General features: G+C 37.4%; 1 protein-coding gene across 7 annotated transcripts in view; it reads left to right on the top strand.

The window, feature by feature from the left end:
* NSRP1 (nuclear speckle splicing regulatory protein 1) overlaps positions 1 to 7,453 on the top strand; it is a 54,111-nt gene extending 46,658 nt beyond the window's left edge. For all 7 annotated transcript variants that reach the window (XM_072779174.1, XM_072779175.1, XM_072779176.1 and 4 more), the window contains 4 exons: positions 1,474 to 1,602; positions 2,970 to 3,177; positions 4,139 to 4,247; positions 5,875 to 7,453. In XM_072779174.1, the coding sequence (XP_072635275.1) occupies positions 1,474 to 1,602; positions 2,970 to 3,177; positions 4,139 to 4,247; positions 5,875 to 6,919 (1,491 nt within the window). In that variant the 3' untranslated portion in view covers positions 6,920 to 7,453. The remainder of the gene's footprint in view (positions 1 to 1,473; positions 1,603 to 2,969; positions 3,178 to 4,138; positions 4,248 to 5,874) is intronic.
* Positions 7,454 to 17,968: the final 10,515 nt, after the last annotated feature.

The following is a 17,968-nucleotide window of genomic DNA, read 5'->3' as shown; positions in this document are numbered from 1 at the left end:
CCTTTGTCTCTTGACCATTTGAAGATCTTCTTTGAAGAAATGTCTATTCATGTCTTCTGTCCATTTCTTGATTGGATTATTGATTCTTTCATCCATTTTGCATCTGTTTTTGTGTATGGCATAAGAAAATGTCCAGTTTTGTTCTTCTGCATGTGACTGTCCGATTTTCCCAACACCATTTGTTGAAGAAACTTTTTTCCATTGAATGTTTTTTCCTGCTTTGTCAAAGATTAATTGACCATAGAGCTGAGGGTCCGTTTCTAGGTTCCCTGTTATGTTCCATTGATCTGCGTGTCTGTTTTTCTGCCAGTACCGTACGGTCTTGATGATTAAAGCTTTGTAATAGAGCTTGAAGTTCAGAATTGTGATGCCACCAACTTGGTGTTCTTTTTCAACATTCCTTTGGCTATTTAGGGTCTTTTCTGGTTCCATACAAATTTTAGAATTCTTTTTTCCAGCTCTGTGAAAAAAGTTGATGGTATTTTAATAGGGATTGCATTTAATCTATAGATTGCTCTAGGTAACAGACATTTTAACAGTATTCTAAGCCATGAGCATGGAACATTTTTCCATTTCTTTGTGTCTTCCTCATGAGGTATCTTTCATGAGTGTTCCATAGTTTTCTGAGTATAGATTCTTTGCCTTTTTGGTTAGGTTTATTTCTAGGTGTCTTATGGTTTTGGGTGCAATTGTAAATGGGATAGATTCCTTAATTTCTCTTTCTCCTGTCTCATTTTTAGTGTATAGAGATACAACTTATTTCTGTGCATTGATTTTATGTCCTGCCACTTTGCTGAATTCCTGTATGAGATCTAGCAATTTTGGAGTGGCATCTTTTGGGTTTTCCACATAGAGTATCATGTCGTCTGCAAAGAGTGAGAGTTTGACTTCTTTGCTGATTTGGATGCCTTTTAAGAAATGGGGTATTTTAATAGATGACATTTTCTTTCTTTCTGTTCTTTTATCTGGACAGTGCACAGAACTGATGATGGCAATATTATCTTACTCCCTATTTCATCGGAAAAGCTATTAAATGTCATCATTAGATGTAATGTTTTCAGTAGGTGTTTGGCAGCTATCCTCAAGCTAAGCTCAGAAATTCTTTTTTTGATCTTGGTTTGAGGTGTTGTTTGTTTATTTTTTAAAATCATATATGAATGAACTGTATAAAATAGATAATACAACAACTTGGAATGTAAATACAGTTACTATCCTCATTTTTTTAGATGAAAACTGAGACACAAAAAGAGTACACAAACTTGCCCAGAGTAGCTAGTAAGTATAGAGCCAGGATTGAAACCCAGGCAGCCTGGCTCCAGACCGGTGTTTATATTTTCAGTCTGAAATGTGATTCATAGAATTTTTATAATATATATCTGATTCACGATCCTCTCTCAAAAAAATTACCTAAGACTTTTTATGTATTAGCTGGCTTATATTTTTTAGACATGTTTGTTTGTTTGTTTATTTTAGACCAAACTAGAAATCCAGAAGGCCCTTGCAGAAGATTCCACTGTATATGAATATGACAGTATTTATGATGAAATGCAGAAAAAAAGAGAGGAAAATAATCCTAAATTGCTTTTGGGAAAAGACCGAAAGGTTTGTATCTGAAAATACAAATTTATTTGACCTTAACTGTATTTTAAAGATTTATTTCTTTATTTTAGGGTATCTGCATCTGCAAGTGAGAAGGGAAGAGGGAGAGGGAGAGAATCTCAAGCAGATTCCCCATTGAGTGCAGACCCTGACACAGGGCTTGATTCTCACTACCCTGAGATCATGACCCGAGCTGAAATCAAGAGTTGGATGTTTAACTAACTGAGCCACCCAGGCACCCCTTGACCTGAATTTGTTGTTGTTGTTGTTGTTGTTGTTAAAGATTTTATTTATCTATTTGAGAGAGAGAGATAGCAAGAGAGCGCATGAGTCCGGGACAGGGAGAGGGAGAAGCCAGCTCCCCACTGAGCAGGAAGCCCAACATGGGTCTTGATCACAGGATCCCAGGACCACGACCCAAGCCGAAGATGGCCGCCTAACCAACTGAGCCACCAAGCACCCCTTGACCTACATTTTATATCAATCATATTTTAGCATGAGGATGATATGAGGAAAAGCTTTCAGGTATTTAAATTGTGAAGAGCCCCCAGTTCCAGATGATATAGATTTGATTTAGAACCCAGGAAGCCCTAGGTTTAGTATCCTACTAAAGTGAATAAATTATCTAAGAATAAAAGCAATAAGTTTTCTTACTTGCTTTAACCCCTTCACAAATAAATTTTTTAAATTTTTTTCTTGAAATTTTTTTTCTTAGAAAATCTTTATATTAATAACTCCTCTTTTCATATTTTATGCTTTATCATCCTCTCATCTCAGTTCAGATTTTCTATCACTTTTTCTTTCACAAACATAGATTTTTAAAGATCTTTGCATTTTATAGTATGTACAAGTAGGGTGCTGGTGTAAAATTGCCACTATTTTTTTTTTTAAGTAGGCTCCACATGGAGCCCAGTGTGGGGCTTGAACTCACGATCCCAAGATCAACACCTGAGCTGAGATCAAGAGTTGGACGCTTAACTGACTGAGCCACTCGGGCACTCCCCACTGTTCTTTTAAATAACCGTATATCAACTAATGTGAAAATCTAGTAAAAACCTTTCTGATTCACTTATCTATTGAAGTACTCAGAACAATACCTGTAAAAAGTATGAAAACACAGTGGAAAAATTACTTAGTTTGAAATTTTAAAAAAGTAAAATGGCATTTTGAATAATTTCTGTCTTTACACTTAAATATTTATTGAAAAGACTTTTAGTTTCAGCCTTGCTAGTAAATTTATATTGAATTTTGAGAGGATGAGGATCCCACTTATTTGGATTAGCCATTTTTATCTTAATTCATGATTAAAAATAGAATATTCTTAATTTTTATTTTTTATTCTTCCTAAGTAATCTTATTTTTCCCCCTAGCCCAAGTATATTCACAACTTACTAAAAGCAGTTGAGATCAGAAAAAAGGAACAAGAAAAGAGAATGGAAAAGAAAATACAAAGAGAACGAGAAATGGAGAAGGGAGAGTTTGATGATAAGGAGGCATTTGTGACATCTGCTTATAAGAAAAAACTGCAAGAGAGAGCTGAAGAGGAAGAAAGAGAGAAAAGGGCTGCTGCACTAGAAGGTGAACTGGAAGAGGGAGGAGGGGAGAAGGAAACAAGCAGCAAAATTCTGCCCTGTGGTTTAGCCATGTGCTCTGTCCCTGAACTCCTAGATGATAATGTTATGGTCCTCATTTATGTGTATGAATTCAAGATGTAGTTATGATATTCTGTAGTATTATAAAACAGAAAAGATGATGACTGAAAACACAGCTGCACTCTCAGTAACTATTACTTCTACTGGACTTTTCACAACTCTCCTTTTATTGCTTAAAACTATGGTTGTTACAAGTCATTGCCTTAGAAAATGATTCCAAATATAAAAACCTTTGTTACAAGGCACAACACCACAATATTTGTCAGAAACAATATAAACTAAGATTTAAATCTAACTTGTATTTTCTGGGTTTAGAAAACTAGAATAACATCACTCAAGGATGGGCATTTAGAAAAAGAATAACATTAATTCAAGAAATAACAGAAGATGTGCAGGAGCCAAAGAATGTCTTAGTACTTTATTTCAGTATTTTCTACTCATGGTCATTTCTCAAGATCTAAGTACATTGTGTTCTTTTAAATAGCTTAATTGGCAAATATTCATCAATTTTAAATAGAAGAAAATTAAATCTATAATATTATGTCTAACCATGTACTGGGTATTCATCTAGAATACCAGTTTATATGTTTTCTGTGAAAGACCACATAAATATTTTAGGCTTTGTTTACCATATGATTTTTGCTAGAGCTACTCAGTTCTGCCTTTCTAAGGCAAAAGCAGCCTTAATAAATGAACAAGGCTACATCCGATAAAATTTATTTACAAAATAATATAGGCCACATTTGGCCTGAACGCTGTAGTTTGCCAACTACAGATCTAGAGAGTAGTTTTATACACTCTGTATGTTACATTGTCTACACCATAAAATTGAACTGTGTTGTGCCTTGTTGAATATTTTCCTCTCGCTTTTGCCTTCCCTCTCTTAGCACGTTTGGATGTAACCAAGCAGAAAGATCTCAGTGGATTTTATAGACACCTATTAAATCAAGCAGTTGGTGAAGAGGAAGTACCTACATGCAGCTTTCGTGAAGCCAGGTGAGACATGGCATATGGAATATTAGAAGAAAGAAGAAAGATTCTGTTCATAATCTATAATTGTGGGATCATTTTAACCCTTTGAAAGATAGGGGATTACAGCATTGCATATTGTGTTGTCAGTTAAACCTGATCTAATTGAATTGCTAGGGATTTATACTTTCTTAATTAAAAACCTGCAGATTTAGTTCAAATATTTCTATTCTGCAGTAATCCTACAGGTATTTTCAGATAGTATATAGAATAAGTGGTTTATTTTCGTAAGTAGAACATGGCATCTATAAAACATAAGATTCATGTATCAAGGGCTAGAAATGTACCACCTAATAATGTAGCCACTAGGCACATGTAGACTGTTGAAGACCTAAAATTTTGGTCATAGTAGCCACATTGTAAGTACTCAGTTGCCACATTTGGCTAATGGCTACCATATTAGATGGCACAGATATGAACATTACAATTTCTGTAGATATGTCCATTAGCACTGACATAGAAAGTAAGTATTGGAGGGGTTTTTTGGATAAAATCATAAAGTATTGTAAGAATGGTGAAATGACTGTTATAGGTATATAGCTAAAGGTAAAGGGGAGAATTTGTCCTGAGCTCATATCTGAGTAAATGGTTTTTTGGAGCAGAAACCTCAGATTAGAGGATCTAAGTCTGTATTGCTGCTGAAGGAAAGAGGGGAATTATGACTAAAGAGACGGAATCAGATTTATACTTTGCTCTGCCAAATGCTGGGTTTGATTACAAAATTGATGAAAATTATAAGTCTTAGAAAGTATATTTGAAGAGAGATTTTTGAATGGAAAAAGAATTTCTATTAGAGTTTCATCAGGAATAGTTGTGAGGCCAGCCATGAAACTCCATAATGTCATTTGGTAGTTGTACTTTTCTTGGAGTCTAATAATAGAATTTCTAACTATTAGATAATCCTTTAGCCCAGACAATTCTGCCAGCAATTCCCAGAGAACCACAGTTGTTCTGTTAGTATGATTATTAAGTAATCCATAAGAATGAATGTGTGATTGATGTAAATAAATTAGCCACACTTATCAGTTGGGAAAATGTAAGTTATGTAAACAATTTTTAGTGTTAGTGATTGTAATCAGGTGGATTCACAAATTCCCATTTTGTTGTGATAGGTGCCAAAGGGTTATATCAGGAAGGTTGTGCTTTTTTAATCATAAGAGATTATTTAGTGATATTTAGAATTAGATTTCACTGTGAAAAAAAATCATCTTTACTTATTTTGAGGACTATTTTTAAATTTTTTAAAGAGAGAAAAATCCAGCAAAGAGCTGCAACTTGAACTTCATGTTGTGAAAATAGTACTTAGATCCAGAATATATCTTACTTTTCCCAATTATTCTTTGTCATGTCTATAAAAATGTTAATGCCTGAAGGTTCTAGTGGTCCAATACAGAAAGCCTGATTTTCTCTATTTCACTTCTACCTTTTTCTGAAAATATTCTGAATGGTTAGAAAATACTAGTTGGCAAATGTTTACAAGTTAAATAGCACCTTTTGCATTTAGTAGTTGTATAGGTTTAAGTATTGAGAAAAATTGCATGAACACTTCATGTGCTTACTTCAATGATAATGTGGCATTTTGTGTTGTTTTAAGGTCTGAGATAAAGGAAGAGAAATCAAGGGGTTATTCTGATGAATTAAGTTCAGAGAACAGAATAATACCACGTGAGAAATGCAGTCTCCAAACTGTTGTGCAAGTAGGGGAAAACCCAGATGCAGACAGTGACTTTGATGCTAATAGTGAGGATGATGAAATGGAAGAAAATAATAAAGTGAACTGCAGAAGGAAAAAAATCACAGAGACTTCTGAGAGTGACTCCAAGCATCAGAGGCACTCCCCATCTTCTAGTGAAGAAAGAGAGCATGGTATCAAATGCCATACAAAAAGGTCCAAGTCAAGAGTTCATGAGAAAAGGGAAGATCAGCACCAAGAGAGACAATCCAGGGATAATGAGAACTATTACACTGACCGTGATTACCGAAAAGAAAAGAAGGATTCCCATAGGCACAGAGATGCTGGTCATAGAGATTCCCACTGGAAGAGGCATGAACACGAAGATAAACTGAGGGGAAGAGACCAAAGAGAAAGAAAAGACAGAGATTGGAAAAGGGAGAAATACTCCCTAAGAGAACAAGAAAGAGATAGACAACGAAATGAACATGACCGACACAGTGAGAAAGGAGAAGAGAAGGAAGAGAAAAGCAAAGAAAAGGAAGAGCATATGAAAGCAAGGAAAGAAAGACATGAAAACAGTGATAAGTACAGAGATCGAGAACAACAAGAAATAAATGTTCAATCTTCAGGAAGAAACCGAGACAAAAAAGAAAGCAGCCCAAATTCTAGGGCAAAGGATAGGTTTTTTGACCGGGAAAGATCCAATAAAATGAGAAATACGGAAAAGGACAAAGAAAGAAACTCAGAGAAACCCTCCAGTTCTGAAACATCACTGGGAGCAAAACACAGACTCACAGAGGAATGTCAAGAGATGGGCAAAGAACAAGAGAAACCACATGAGGTGGGGAACAAGTTTGCAAAGCGAAGCAATGAAGAAACTGTAATGTCAGCTAGAGACAGATACCTGGCCAGACAAATGGCACGGGTTAATGCAAAGACATATATTGAAAAAGAAGATGATTGATAACTACCCAAGTAGACCTGTGAAAGCACAGAAGATTATAACTCCTGGAACATGCTGTGTGAAGGTATAAAGGAGTGTGTTAACAGTGGTTGAGAGGCTATTTTTTAATATATTTCCAAAATTTATTTTTGGTTTAAGTAAAAAATAAGTCCTTTTATCTTGAATATTTGAGTGAGTTGATACATATTTATTTAATTATCAATACCTGGTTGTATTCAAACAACTTCAAGAGTGTTAAATCCCTGTAGTTACTTAATGAGGAAAATGGGCTCCACTATAACCATTAAAAAATAATTCAAACAACTCTCCTAATAATGTTAGTTTTGTTGCAAGAGGTATTACTTTTATAAGTACTGTATTCTGGATAAAAATATGTGGATTTGAACAATAAAGTAGAAACTGTTGCTGTACTTTGTGTTCTGAAATTTGTGTTAATGTATAAAATAGGGATCATACATCTTGTCGAGTAACTTCTAGCTCACAGCATATTTGGCTTAAATGCAAATAAAAATAGTGATGTGTTTGTACATTTAATTTGTGCTCATATTTTATTTTAAAAGTATGTCCTTAATTTATGCCACAATTCCTTTTTTATTTTTTAGTTAAAAATCACTTTAATTCTGAAACCCTAGCAAGTTGGTAAATTAGTTATATTATTTCAGTCAGTTTTAGCTAAGGATGAAAAGATGGAGACATTTAATCTAAATGAAGTTAGCTAAAGATCCAGGTAGCCTATTTAAGAGCCTCTCTTATTAAAAAAAAAAAAAAAAAAGAGCCTCTTATTTTATGTACTCTAATAAAGAACTTAACATTTGGAGGCACCTGAATGGATCCATCACTTAAGTGCCCAACTCTTGATTTCAGCTCAGGTCATGATCTCACAGTTGTGAGATTGAGCCCCATGTTGGGCTCGCACTGGGTGTGGAGTCTGCTTAAGATTCTTGCTCTTCTCTGCCACTCCCCCTATATTCTCTTAAAAAAAAAACAAAAAAGAATATTGGCTTTTAGAAAAGAAATTATATTAAGGATCAAATCTAGTATTCATAAATCATTTTATTAAACCTTTAAAGCCAGGGCGCGTGGGTGATTCAGTGGTTGAGCGTCCACCTTTGGCTCAGGTTGTGATCCTGGGGTCCTGAGATCAAGTCCTGCATTGGGCTCCCTGTGGGAAGCCTGCTTCTCCCTCTGCCTATGTCTCTGCCTCTCTGTGTGTCTCATGGATAAATGAATAAAATCTTTTCTAAAAAATTTAAAAATAAAAATAAACCTTTAAAGCCAAAAAGGAAAGTAACAAGAAATTCAATGCCTGTATCTCTTGACTGACACATTAATTATCAGTTGTATCCTAATAATTTAAAATAGATCAGTGATGGGGCACCCACATGACTCAGTCCATTTAGCATCTGCCTTCGGTTCAGGTCATGATCTCAGGTCTCGAGATTGAGCTCCGTGCTGGGTTCGTACTCAGTGAGGAGTCTACTTCTCTCTCTGCGTTTGTGTGCGTACTCTCTCCCAAATAAATAAAATCTTTAAATAGAAATAAAATAGATTGGTGACAAACACTTAAAAAGCACTGATTGCAGGTACATAGAGTGATATAATGTAACTGAAAAAGTTCAGGTGAGGTGGTAGAAGGACCACAAGTGACAGGCTGGCTAAAGATCTTCAACCTCTGTAGGGAATATGGTTCCTTTGTTGGGGTTGTTATAACTAGAGCTGTGTATTGGGAACATAGTATGTAAGACAGAGTCAAGGAGGGAGAAGACTGGAGTCCCAAGAGTTCTAATAAGAAACTCGATTCCTTTCCCCCGGAAGTTCAGAGATTTTCACAAGCAGCCTAGATGTTTTGGATAGGAAAAGCTATATATATTACTTTTTTTTTTTTTTTAATTTATGATAGTCACAGAGAGAGAGAGAGGCAGAGACACAGGCAGAGGGAGAAGCAGGCTCCATGCACTGGGAGCCCGATGTGGGACTAGATCCCGGGGCTCCAGGATGGCGCCCTGGGCCAAAGGCAGGCACCAAACCGCTGTGCCACCCAGGGATCCCTATATATTACTTTTATTTATTAACAAAATTTGACATAACTCAGGGGTGAACTACAAATTAAGGGTTTTCTCTGATCTCCAGATAGATGTTTTTGCATCTCTGGCATTCATATTACCCTTTTCTGAGTACAGTATCTTGGTTTTCCCTTGGGAAAATAACCCCCTTCACTACTTAATCTTGTGATTCAAAAGGGGTTGAAAAGGCTCCAGGAAAAGGTATGTGACTTCAGCGAGGCCACTTCTGATGCTGTCAGACTTAAAGAGATGTTTTCCACTACCATTGTCGACTTCAAAGATTGAGGTGAGTCCAGAATTCTGTGGGAGAATGAATGCCTCACTGTTTGACAGGATAAAGCCCACACAAAAGAGTAGAAATGAGTGGAGAGAAGGACAAACACCTGATTACTTTCTACTTTCTGGCTCTAGTTGGTTTTTTTAGATATTTTAAACCAATACTTACCCTGCCTTTTCTTCAAGTTTCAGTTGGATTTCTGGCACTACAGCCAAAAAAGCCCTATTTTATTCGAAGTTCTACTTATGATAAGTACATGGCAGAAGTTACTGGAACATTCGTAATAAACTTCTAAAACTTGTAGCATAACCTGCATTTTTTAAAAAGTGCATATAGGGCAGCCCCAGTAGCTCAGCAGTTTAGCGCTGCCTTCAGCCCAGGGCATCGAGTCCCACGTCCAGCTCCCTGCATGGAGCTTGTTTCTCCTTCTGCCTGTGTCTCTGCCTCTCTCCCTGTGTCTCTCATGAATAAGTAATAAAAAAAATATTTAAAAAAAATAAAGTGCATATAAAGTATATAGTTTAATTGGTTTACACAGGGTGAACAGATCTGGTATAAAAAGAACATTATCTGACCCACAGAAGCTCTCTTCATACCCCTTCCTGGCCCACTTATTACTCCTTCCCCCCCACCTTTTTTTAAGATTTTTATTTGAGAGAGAAAGCATGAGCTGGGGAGGAGCAGAGGGAGAGGGACAAGCAGACTGCTGAGCATGGACCCCAACGTGGGGCTTAATCCCATGACCAATGAGATCATGACCTGAATGGAAACCAAGAGCCAGATGCTTAACTAACTGAGCCACCACCCAGGCACACCCTGCCCCCTGCCTTTGACTTAACACTATAGATTAATTTTTCGTGTTTTCTAGATTGTACAGTATTTATGCAGTCTACTATAGATGGACATTATTTCCTATTTGGGGTTATTATGGAATATACTTGTAGGAGCATTCTGATCCTTGTCTTCTAGTTTGCACATAAATATGTTTTGGTTAGGTATTTCTTAGGGATAGAATTGCTGATCCATAGGTTAGGAATATGTTCAGCTTTAGTAGATAACTATCAATAAATTATACAAAATATACTTCACCAGTGTATGAGACTTACAGTTATTCCACGTTCTTGCTTACACTTGATAATTGTTTACCTTTTGTCTTTTGAGTTTCATCGTTCTGTTGGTATATCTCATGGTTTTGAGGTTCTTATGGCTGTTGTGTTAGTATTTGGATATCTCCCTTTTGGTTTTAATTTATTTGAGCGAGAGTGAGCGTGTGCCAGAGAGCATGAGTAGGGGGTAGGGATAGAAGGAGAGGGAGAAGCAGACTCCCCACTGGGTAGAGCCCACTGTGGGGCTCAACCCCAGGACTCTGGGATCATGACCTGAGCCAAAAGCATATGCTTGACTGAGCCACCCAGGTGCTCTTGAATATCTCCCTTTAAAAAAAAAAAAAAGATTTTATTTATTCATGAGAGAGAGAGAGGCAGAGACCTAGGCAGAGGGAGAAGCAGGCTCCATGCAGGGAGCCTGATGTGGGACTAGATCCTGGGACTCCAGGATCACTCCCTGAGCCAAAGGCAGACGCTTAACCGCTGAGCCACCCAGGCATCCTAAAATCTCCCTTTTGTTTTTTTTTTTTGTTGTTTTTTTTTTTTAAATCTCCCTTTTGAAGAGTATGTTTCTTTTGTCTATCTTAGAGGGGCTGGGGCTACATTACCTGCCTTTTTTTTTTTTTTCATGACCTAAATGGTTTTTGTTTTGTTTTAAGAAAAGGAGAAAGAGAAGGAAGGGGCAGAGGGAGAGAGAATCCCAAGCAGGCTCGACACCCAATACAGAGTCCAACGCAGGGCTCAATCTCACAACCCCAAGATCACCACCTGAGCCAAAATCAAATGTTGGACATTTAACCTCCTTTGCTACCTAAGCACCCTATTCTTTATATATTCTGAGTAGGAATTGTCCTTGTAAGTAACTTGTAACTTCTCCCCTTCAATGGCTTGCCTCTTCACTCTCATACTGGTATCTATTAATGAATAGAAATCTTTAATTGCCATAAAGTTTAGCTTAGTCGAAAGTTAAATAAAATTTAAAAGTTTACTTCCTCAGTTACACTAGATGTTTGAAGAGCTCAATAGCCACATGTATCTAGTGGCTACCATATAGGAAAGTGCAGATTATTATAGAACATTTCTACCATTGTAGAAAGTTCTGGGCAACACTCTTCTAGAAGCATAATGCTTTTACTTCTACATAATGTCCGCTTTTCACAATTTGATTAACCAGGTACCCAGAATGAATTTTTTATGTAGCGTAATATATGGGGATTAAGATTTTTTTTCCATCTGGCCATCAGACTCACCAGTGAGTGAAAATTTGTTTAAGTAAAAACCACAATGAATACCATTGAACATCCACTGAGAACAGCAAAAATGTTTAGATATAATACCAAGTGTTGTTGAGGGCGTGGAGAGCAATAAAAAGTCGTATATGCTACCAGTGGCAAATGAACTTGTAGAACTTTCTTTGAAAACAATGTGGTAATGCTGCGCGTTTTCTGTAACTTGTTTTTTTCCACAGATGCACCAGGAATTTTCATAATAAGTGTTTTTCATCAAACCAGAAACAACCTAGAGTGTCTATCAATAGTAAATAAATCTGGTATATATATTTGCACAATAAGACCTACACACAATTGGGATGAATTTCACAGTATTGTAAGTAACATAAAGTAACTTGCATAGTTATTTTTAAAACAAGCAAAATGGTATGGTATAGAAATACCGTGGGTAGATAATAAAAGAAAAAAGCAAGGAAATGATTGTTAAAGTCAAGACTCATGATGCAGGAGAGGTACACACAGGCTTCTAGATGCTGGCAATATTCTATTTCTTGACTTGGATGGTAGTTATTCTGTATGGATAATACATCTCACAACATTTTTGTAATCTTAAAATTTCTAATTTATGAGTCAAAGAAACTGTTAGCCATCCTGGTTAATTTTAGTCATTTCTACAGGAAGAATCTATAGAAATATTGATTATTTAGCTTGTGCACAGGGCAGCAGTATTTGATAATGTATGATTTGAAATTGTATGAATTTGAAACTCATACAATTACTATCAATAAGTAATTCATTAAATTTATTGATAGATGGGACAGTTTGCCTTTTTTAAAAAGAAATTAATTTGTGAGAGACACAGGCAGAGACATAAGCAGAGGGAAAAAGGAGGCTCCCTGCGGGGAGCCTGATATGGAGTTGATCCCAGGACCCTAGGATCATGAACCGAAGGCAGATGTTCAACCACTGAGCCACCCAGGCACCCTAGATATGTGGCTTTTTAAGATTTTATTTATTTACTGGGGAGAGGAAGAAGCAGACTCCGTGTTGAGCAGAGAGCCTGACATGGGCTCAATCCCAGGACCCCGGGATCATGATCTGAGCTGAAGGCAGATGCTTAACTGACTGAACCACCCAGGTGCCCCTAGATGGATATTCTTTTAAATATATGAGATCCAGAGGGCACCTAGACGGCTCAGTTGGTTAGACGTCCCAATTCTTGGTTTTGGCTCAGGTCATGATCTCATTGAGCCCTGCGTCAGGTTCTATGCCCACCAGGGAATCTGCTTAGGGGTTCTCTACCTCTGCCCCCCTCCTCTCTCTCTCCCTCTCTCTCAAAAAAAATAAATCTTTTTAAAAATAAATAAGATCCTGGGGATCCCTGGGTGGCTCAGCAGTTTAGCACCTGCCTTCGGCCCAGGGCATGATCCTGGAGTCCCGGGATCGAGTCCCACATCGGGCTCCCTGCATGGAGCCTGCTTCTCCCTCTGCCTGTGCCTCTGCCTCTGTGTGTGTCTCTTATGAATAAATAAATAAAATTGTTTTATAAATAAATAAATAAATAAAGTCCAAAATAATATACCTTAAAGAAATTTTATGAATTGATAAGTGGCTGTTCCTCTGACTCCATTTTCAACAATACATAAATAACTCAAAATGTTTTCATTTTCCTTCTCTCTCCCTTTGTTGATTCTCACTCCAATCACATAAAATAGTAGTGCTGTTTCATGATAACCATGCTCATATATACTGGTTGCTTTGCTTAGAACACCACCTATGTTTCTATCCAACTCCTTATTTTTAAAACTGAACTAAAGTGTTCAGAGAGCCACTCCTAATACTCCTCTTTGTTTTAGCAACACCTGTTTCCTTTGTATTCTGTGCATTATGATAGTGTGTTAGTTGTTGGAGGGCAAAGATCCAATGTCAACTTTGTATGCCCAGTGCCTACTATAATGCAAAGTTTTTGTTTCTTTTATCTTAATATCCCATAAACATTTCTTAAAATTAGAATTTTAAAACTGGAATGACCTTAGACATCATCTAATGTAGCCCTTCCAATTTAAAATGTTTTTAATACACTATGACATCATATTTAAGTCTTTTTTAAAAAAGATTTTATTTATTCATGAGAGACACAGATTAAGAGAGAGAGACAGAGACCTAGGCAGAGGGAGAAGAAGCAGGCTCCTTTCAGGGAGCCCGATGTGGGATTCAATCCTGGGAATCCGGGGTCACGCCCTGAGCTGAAGGCACTCAACCGCTGAGCCACCCAGGCATGCCTATGACATCATGTTTAAGAGCTGAAACTTGGAGGTCTAGGGTCCACTAGTTACTACCTGCATAACCTCGGACAAATTAAGTTCTCTAAGCTTCGGTCTCATTTGTAAAATGGGAGTAATAAAAGTGTGTCTTTGGGGCACCTGGCTGGCTCAGTCAATGGAGCATGCAGCTCTTAATCTCAGGGTTCTGAGTCTGAGCACCACGTGGGGTACAGAGATTACTTAAAAAAAATAAAAAACAGTGGTGTCTTTCATAAGATTGATGTGAGAATTGCTTGAAACAGTGCATGCAATGCTGTGTCCAACATTAGTAAGCACACAATAAATATTAGTAATATTGTTACTACTCATAAGGAGATGGGGCCAGTGAAGTTGAGTGACTAAGGTTACTTAGTTTGGTAGTTGCTGGGAAAGGACTTGAGCCCTTATCTTCTCAATCCTGTCTGGTTGTACTTTGCATTGGTGCAGGGAATTTTTTTGCTTTTGGAGAAATAGATGACAGTCACACAATGGAAGGAACGAGGCCAAATGAATGACATGAAATATGACATATTTTCATACATTTATCAAATTGAGGGCTATGTGTCATGTGTTAGATTCTTGTTCATTGTGTTAAGAAGACAAAGCCTAAAAGAAGAAATAATAGTTTATTATCAGGCAAGGTTGTGGATTGGGAAAAAGAATTTAGACATATGCTTAAGTTTCTCCCTTGGAAGTTGCTTTCTTTGTCCAAGCTCTGCCCACTTCATTATACACTAATCCCCTTCCTTGCTTGGCCCCTTAAGAAAATATGATGTTTTTTTAAGGTTATAATTATAACTATGAATGTAAACTGATCCTCTCCCCTTTTGATTATCCTTTCCCTAGCAATTCAGTTCATTAAGTGTGCAGGATAAAAGCTGTCATGGCCCAGAGCTGGGTGTCACTAAAACACAGTGAAGAACTTATGTAGGAGCAGCCTACACTTTGTGTCAGCCCAAATGAGGGTTGGGGGGGGGGGCGCAGAGTAATTATGAAGAGAGGAGGTCCATGCAAGAGGTCGATTCCAGGTGTGGTCAAGAAGGCATCCATAGGGCAGCCCCAGTGGCCCAGCGGTTGGTTTAGTGCCGCCTTCAGCCCGGGGTGTGATCCTGGAGACCCAGGATCGAGTCCCATGTCATGCTCCCTGCATGGAACCTGCTTCTCCCTCTGCCTGTCTCTGCCTCCCCCGCTTACCCGTCATGAATAAATAAACAAAATCTTAAAAAAAAAAAAAAAAGGCATCCATAGCATGAGTGTCAGCGGTGACTGCCCAGCATGAGTGGTCAGCCTGAGCAAGGTGAGAAGGGCATTCGTTCAGTGCACAATCCCAGTGTGAGGTGTCAGAACCTGATTGGGATAAGGAGAGGAGCAGTAGAATATTGCTTACATTCAGGGACACCAATCAAATAAGTAAATATATTCAGGATAATGGGAGCCAGGTTTCTCATTGTCCTAAAGGAGTCATAAAGAGAAAAAAATTGAGAGAGACTGTTACAGCGTTGGATTAGAACTGGAGATAACTGCTATGAACTCAGTTTTCACAGTAGAGATCGAGAAATAATTATGGATGCCTGTGTGTGTGCGCACAAATATGCACATGCACACACATGCTTTTGTTCTGTCCAATGAGAGACTTGGAATCAGGGACAACCCACTATGATCATATCTACCCCCTAGACCTTGGTTTCTAAATACATTCTTCACTAAAATGAACCAGGGCTTCTTGAAGGAAAGGCTGTCACAGGGAAAGTACAAGATGATCCTGGAACATCTTATTCCAGAAAGGAAGGAAGTGTTCTAAATGATGAGGACATGCCAAAGGGACAGAAACGATATTGCCAGGACTCTCACTGGCTAAATAAGGGATCATTTGAGCATCAAAATTAATGATTACAGCCCACTGAACAAAATAGGAATCCATAAAACAAAATAAATGAATAAAAGAGGAGGAAAGGAATATTTGCACAGTCTCAGAATAACACTCCCTACAAAATACTAATTAATTACAAAAAGAAAAAATTTACAGTGGAAAGCCTGGCAGACACAACCTTATTTGGGTGATTGAAGTTAACACCAATATGGGACAAATCAAATTGTGCTCCACCAGATACAGGAACACGGCATCATTTCCACAATATTTGCCAAAAATACTTAACCTGAATCTAATCATGTGGAATCTATCATCAAATGAAACAAACTGAGGGACATTCTGCCAAATATCTGACTTGTAATCTCCGAAAGTATCAAGGTCATGAAAATCAAGGGAAGACTGGAAATCTGTTCTGGCATGAAGAAGGCAAAAGAGACCTGAAACTAAATGAAAAGTGTGATTCTGGACTGGATCCTTTTGCTAAAAGTACGTCATCGAACGGGGTCTGAGATTAAATGGCAGTGATGCATCAATGTCACTTTCCTGCTTTTGATGGTTCTATTTTGACTATGTAGGAGAATGTCCTTATTTGTTGAAAATTCATCACACATGATTTTCATTTTTGAAATTAGGATCTGTGTATTTAGGCTTCTATGGATGATGATTTTAAAGACAGCATGCAAATAACCTTTGGCCTGGAATCAGAAAACCAAGGTGTAAGTCCTGTCCTGCAACTTTTCAGCTGTGAACTTGAGAGAAGTAATTGACTTCTTTGGGCTTCAGGCTCCTCATCAGCAACACTAGGGAAATAACAACTGTTGTCACCCAGAGCTCTGATGATCATGTGAGATAATATGTGTGAAAATACATTAAAACTTTAGTTTTAAAATTTTACACAAATTACAAGGACTTGTAATAATTTAGCTTTCCTGAAATTTAATATTTCTCATTCTAGGTAGTTTTGATACTAAATATTTGTAAATGATATGCAGTGTTTGGGAATTGTGTAAATGTTTTGATAATATACAATTAAGATTTTTATCTTAACCTTGAGAGTTTGGGAGTTTTGTTTTTATCATGAGACAGAAGAAAGCTATATATCAGGCTGTTAAGAGCTATTACAGTTATAGTTCACAACATTTGCCAAGACTTCTCCTCTAATTCAGACCATTTATGACTAAACTGCATAAATGAATACAAGGGCATGCTATGCATCTTAAAGAGGGGATTCTACTTTTATACAAATAAAACATAGTTTAGTTCTGCCACTAAAGTTTAAAAATAATTGTTTCATGTAAAAAATAACTGAGAAATTCCATATTCCCACTGTTGACAGAAGTGAATAGAAGAAGGAATTTACTTAATTTTAGCTGTAGGTAATGTGGAAGAAGAAAGTAAAGATGAGGGGAAAGAAATACCATTTATATAATTCAATTAACCATAACCCAGAACTTGAAGCACCTTATTGATATGTCCAACTCATAAAGTATCCTGAAAAATTGTTTGTAAATCAAACCCTATTTTATTTTGTTTTAAATGTTTATTTATTTGAGACAGAGTGTGTGACTCAGGAAGGGACAGAGGGAGAGAGAAAATCCCAAGCAGACTCCCCACTGTGGGCAGGGCTCAACTCAGGGCTCCATCTCATTACCCTGAGACCACGACCTAAGCCGAAATCAAGAGTGGGGCACTCAACTCCCTGAGCCACCAAGGTGCCCCAATCAAATCCTATTTTAAATGCCATTGGAGAAATAACTGCAAGTCCCTAATTTTATCTTTTAAAATATGTATTTTTCATATTTCATATTTCATACCAAGTTTTCTTAAAGTGTACTTCTAGTATTAGAGTTTGAATAAGAATTATCTTTCAAAATAGCTTTTTTTTCTTTTTAAGATTTTATTCTTTTTTTTTAATTTTTTTTAAAATTTTTATTTATTTATGGTAGTCACACAGAGAGAGAGAGAGAGAGGCAGAGACACAGGCAGAGGGAGAAGCAGGCTCCATGCACCGGGAGCCCGACGTGGGATTCGATCCTGGCCCTGGGCCAAAGGCAGGCGCCAAACCGCTGCGCCACCCAGGGATCCTAAGATTTTATTCTTAGGTAATCTTTATACCCAACATGGGGCTTGAGCTCAAAACCCTCAGATCAAGAGTTGCATGCTCTACTGACTAAGCCAGCCAGGTGCCCCCAAAATAGCTT

Source organism: Canis lupus, chromosome 16, assembly GCF_048164855.1.
Source record: "Canis lupus baileyi chromosome 16, mCanLup2.hap1, whole genome shotgun sequence".
Classification (NCBI taxonomy): Eukaryota; Metazoa; Chordata; class Mammalia; order Carnivora; family Canidae; genus Canis; species Canis lupus.
The sequence above is the reverse complement of the archived record's forward strand: the minus strand, read 5'-3'. Positions and strand labels throughout refer to the sequence as shown.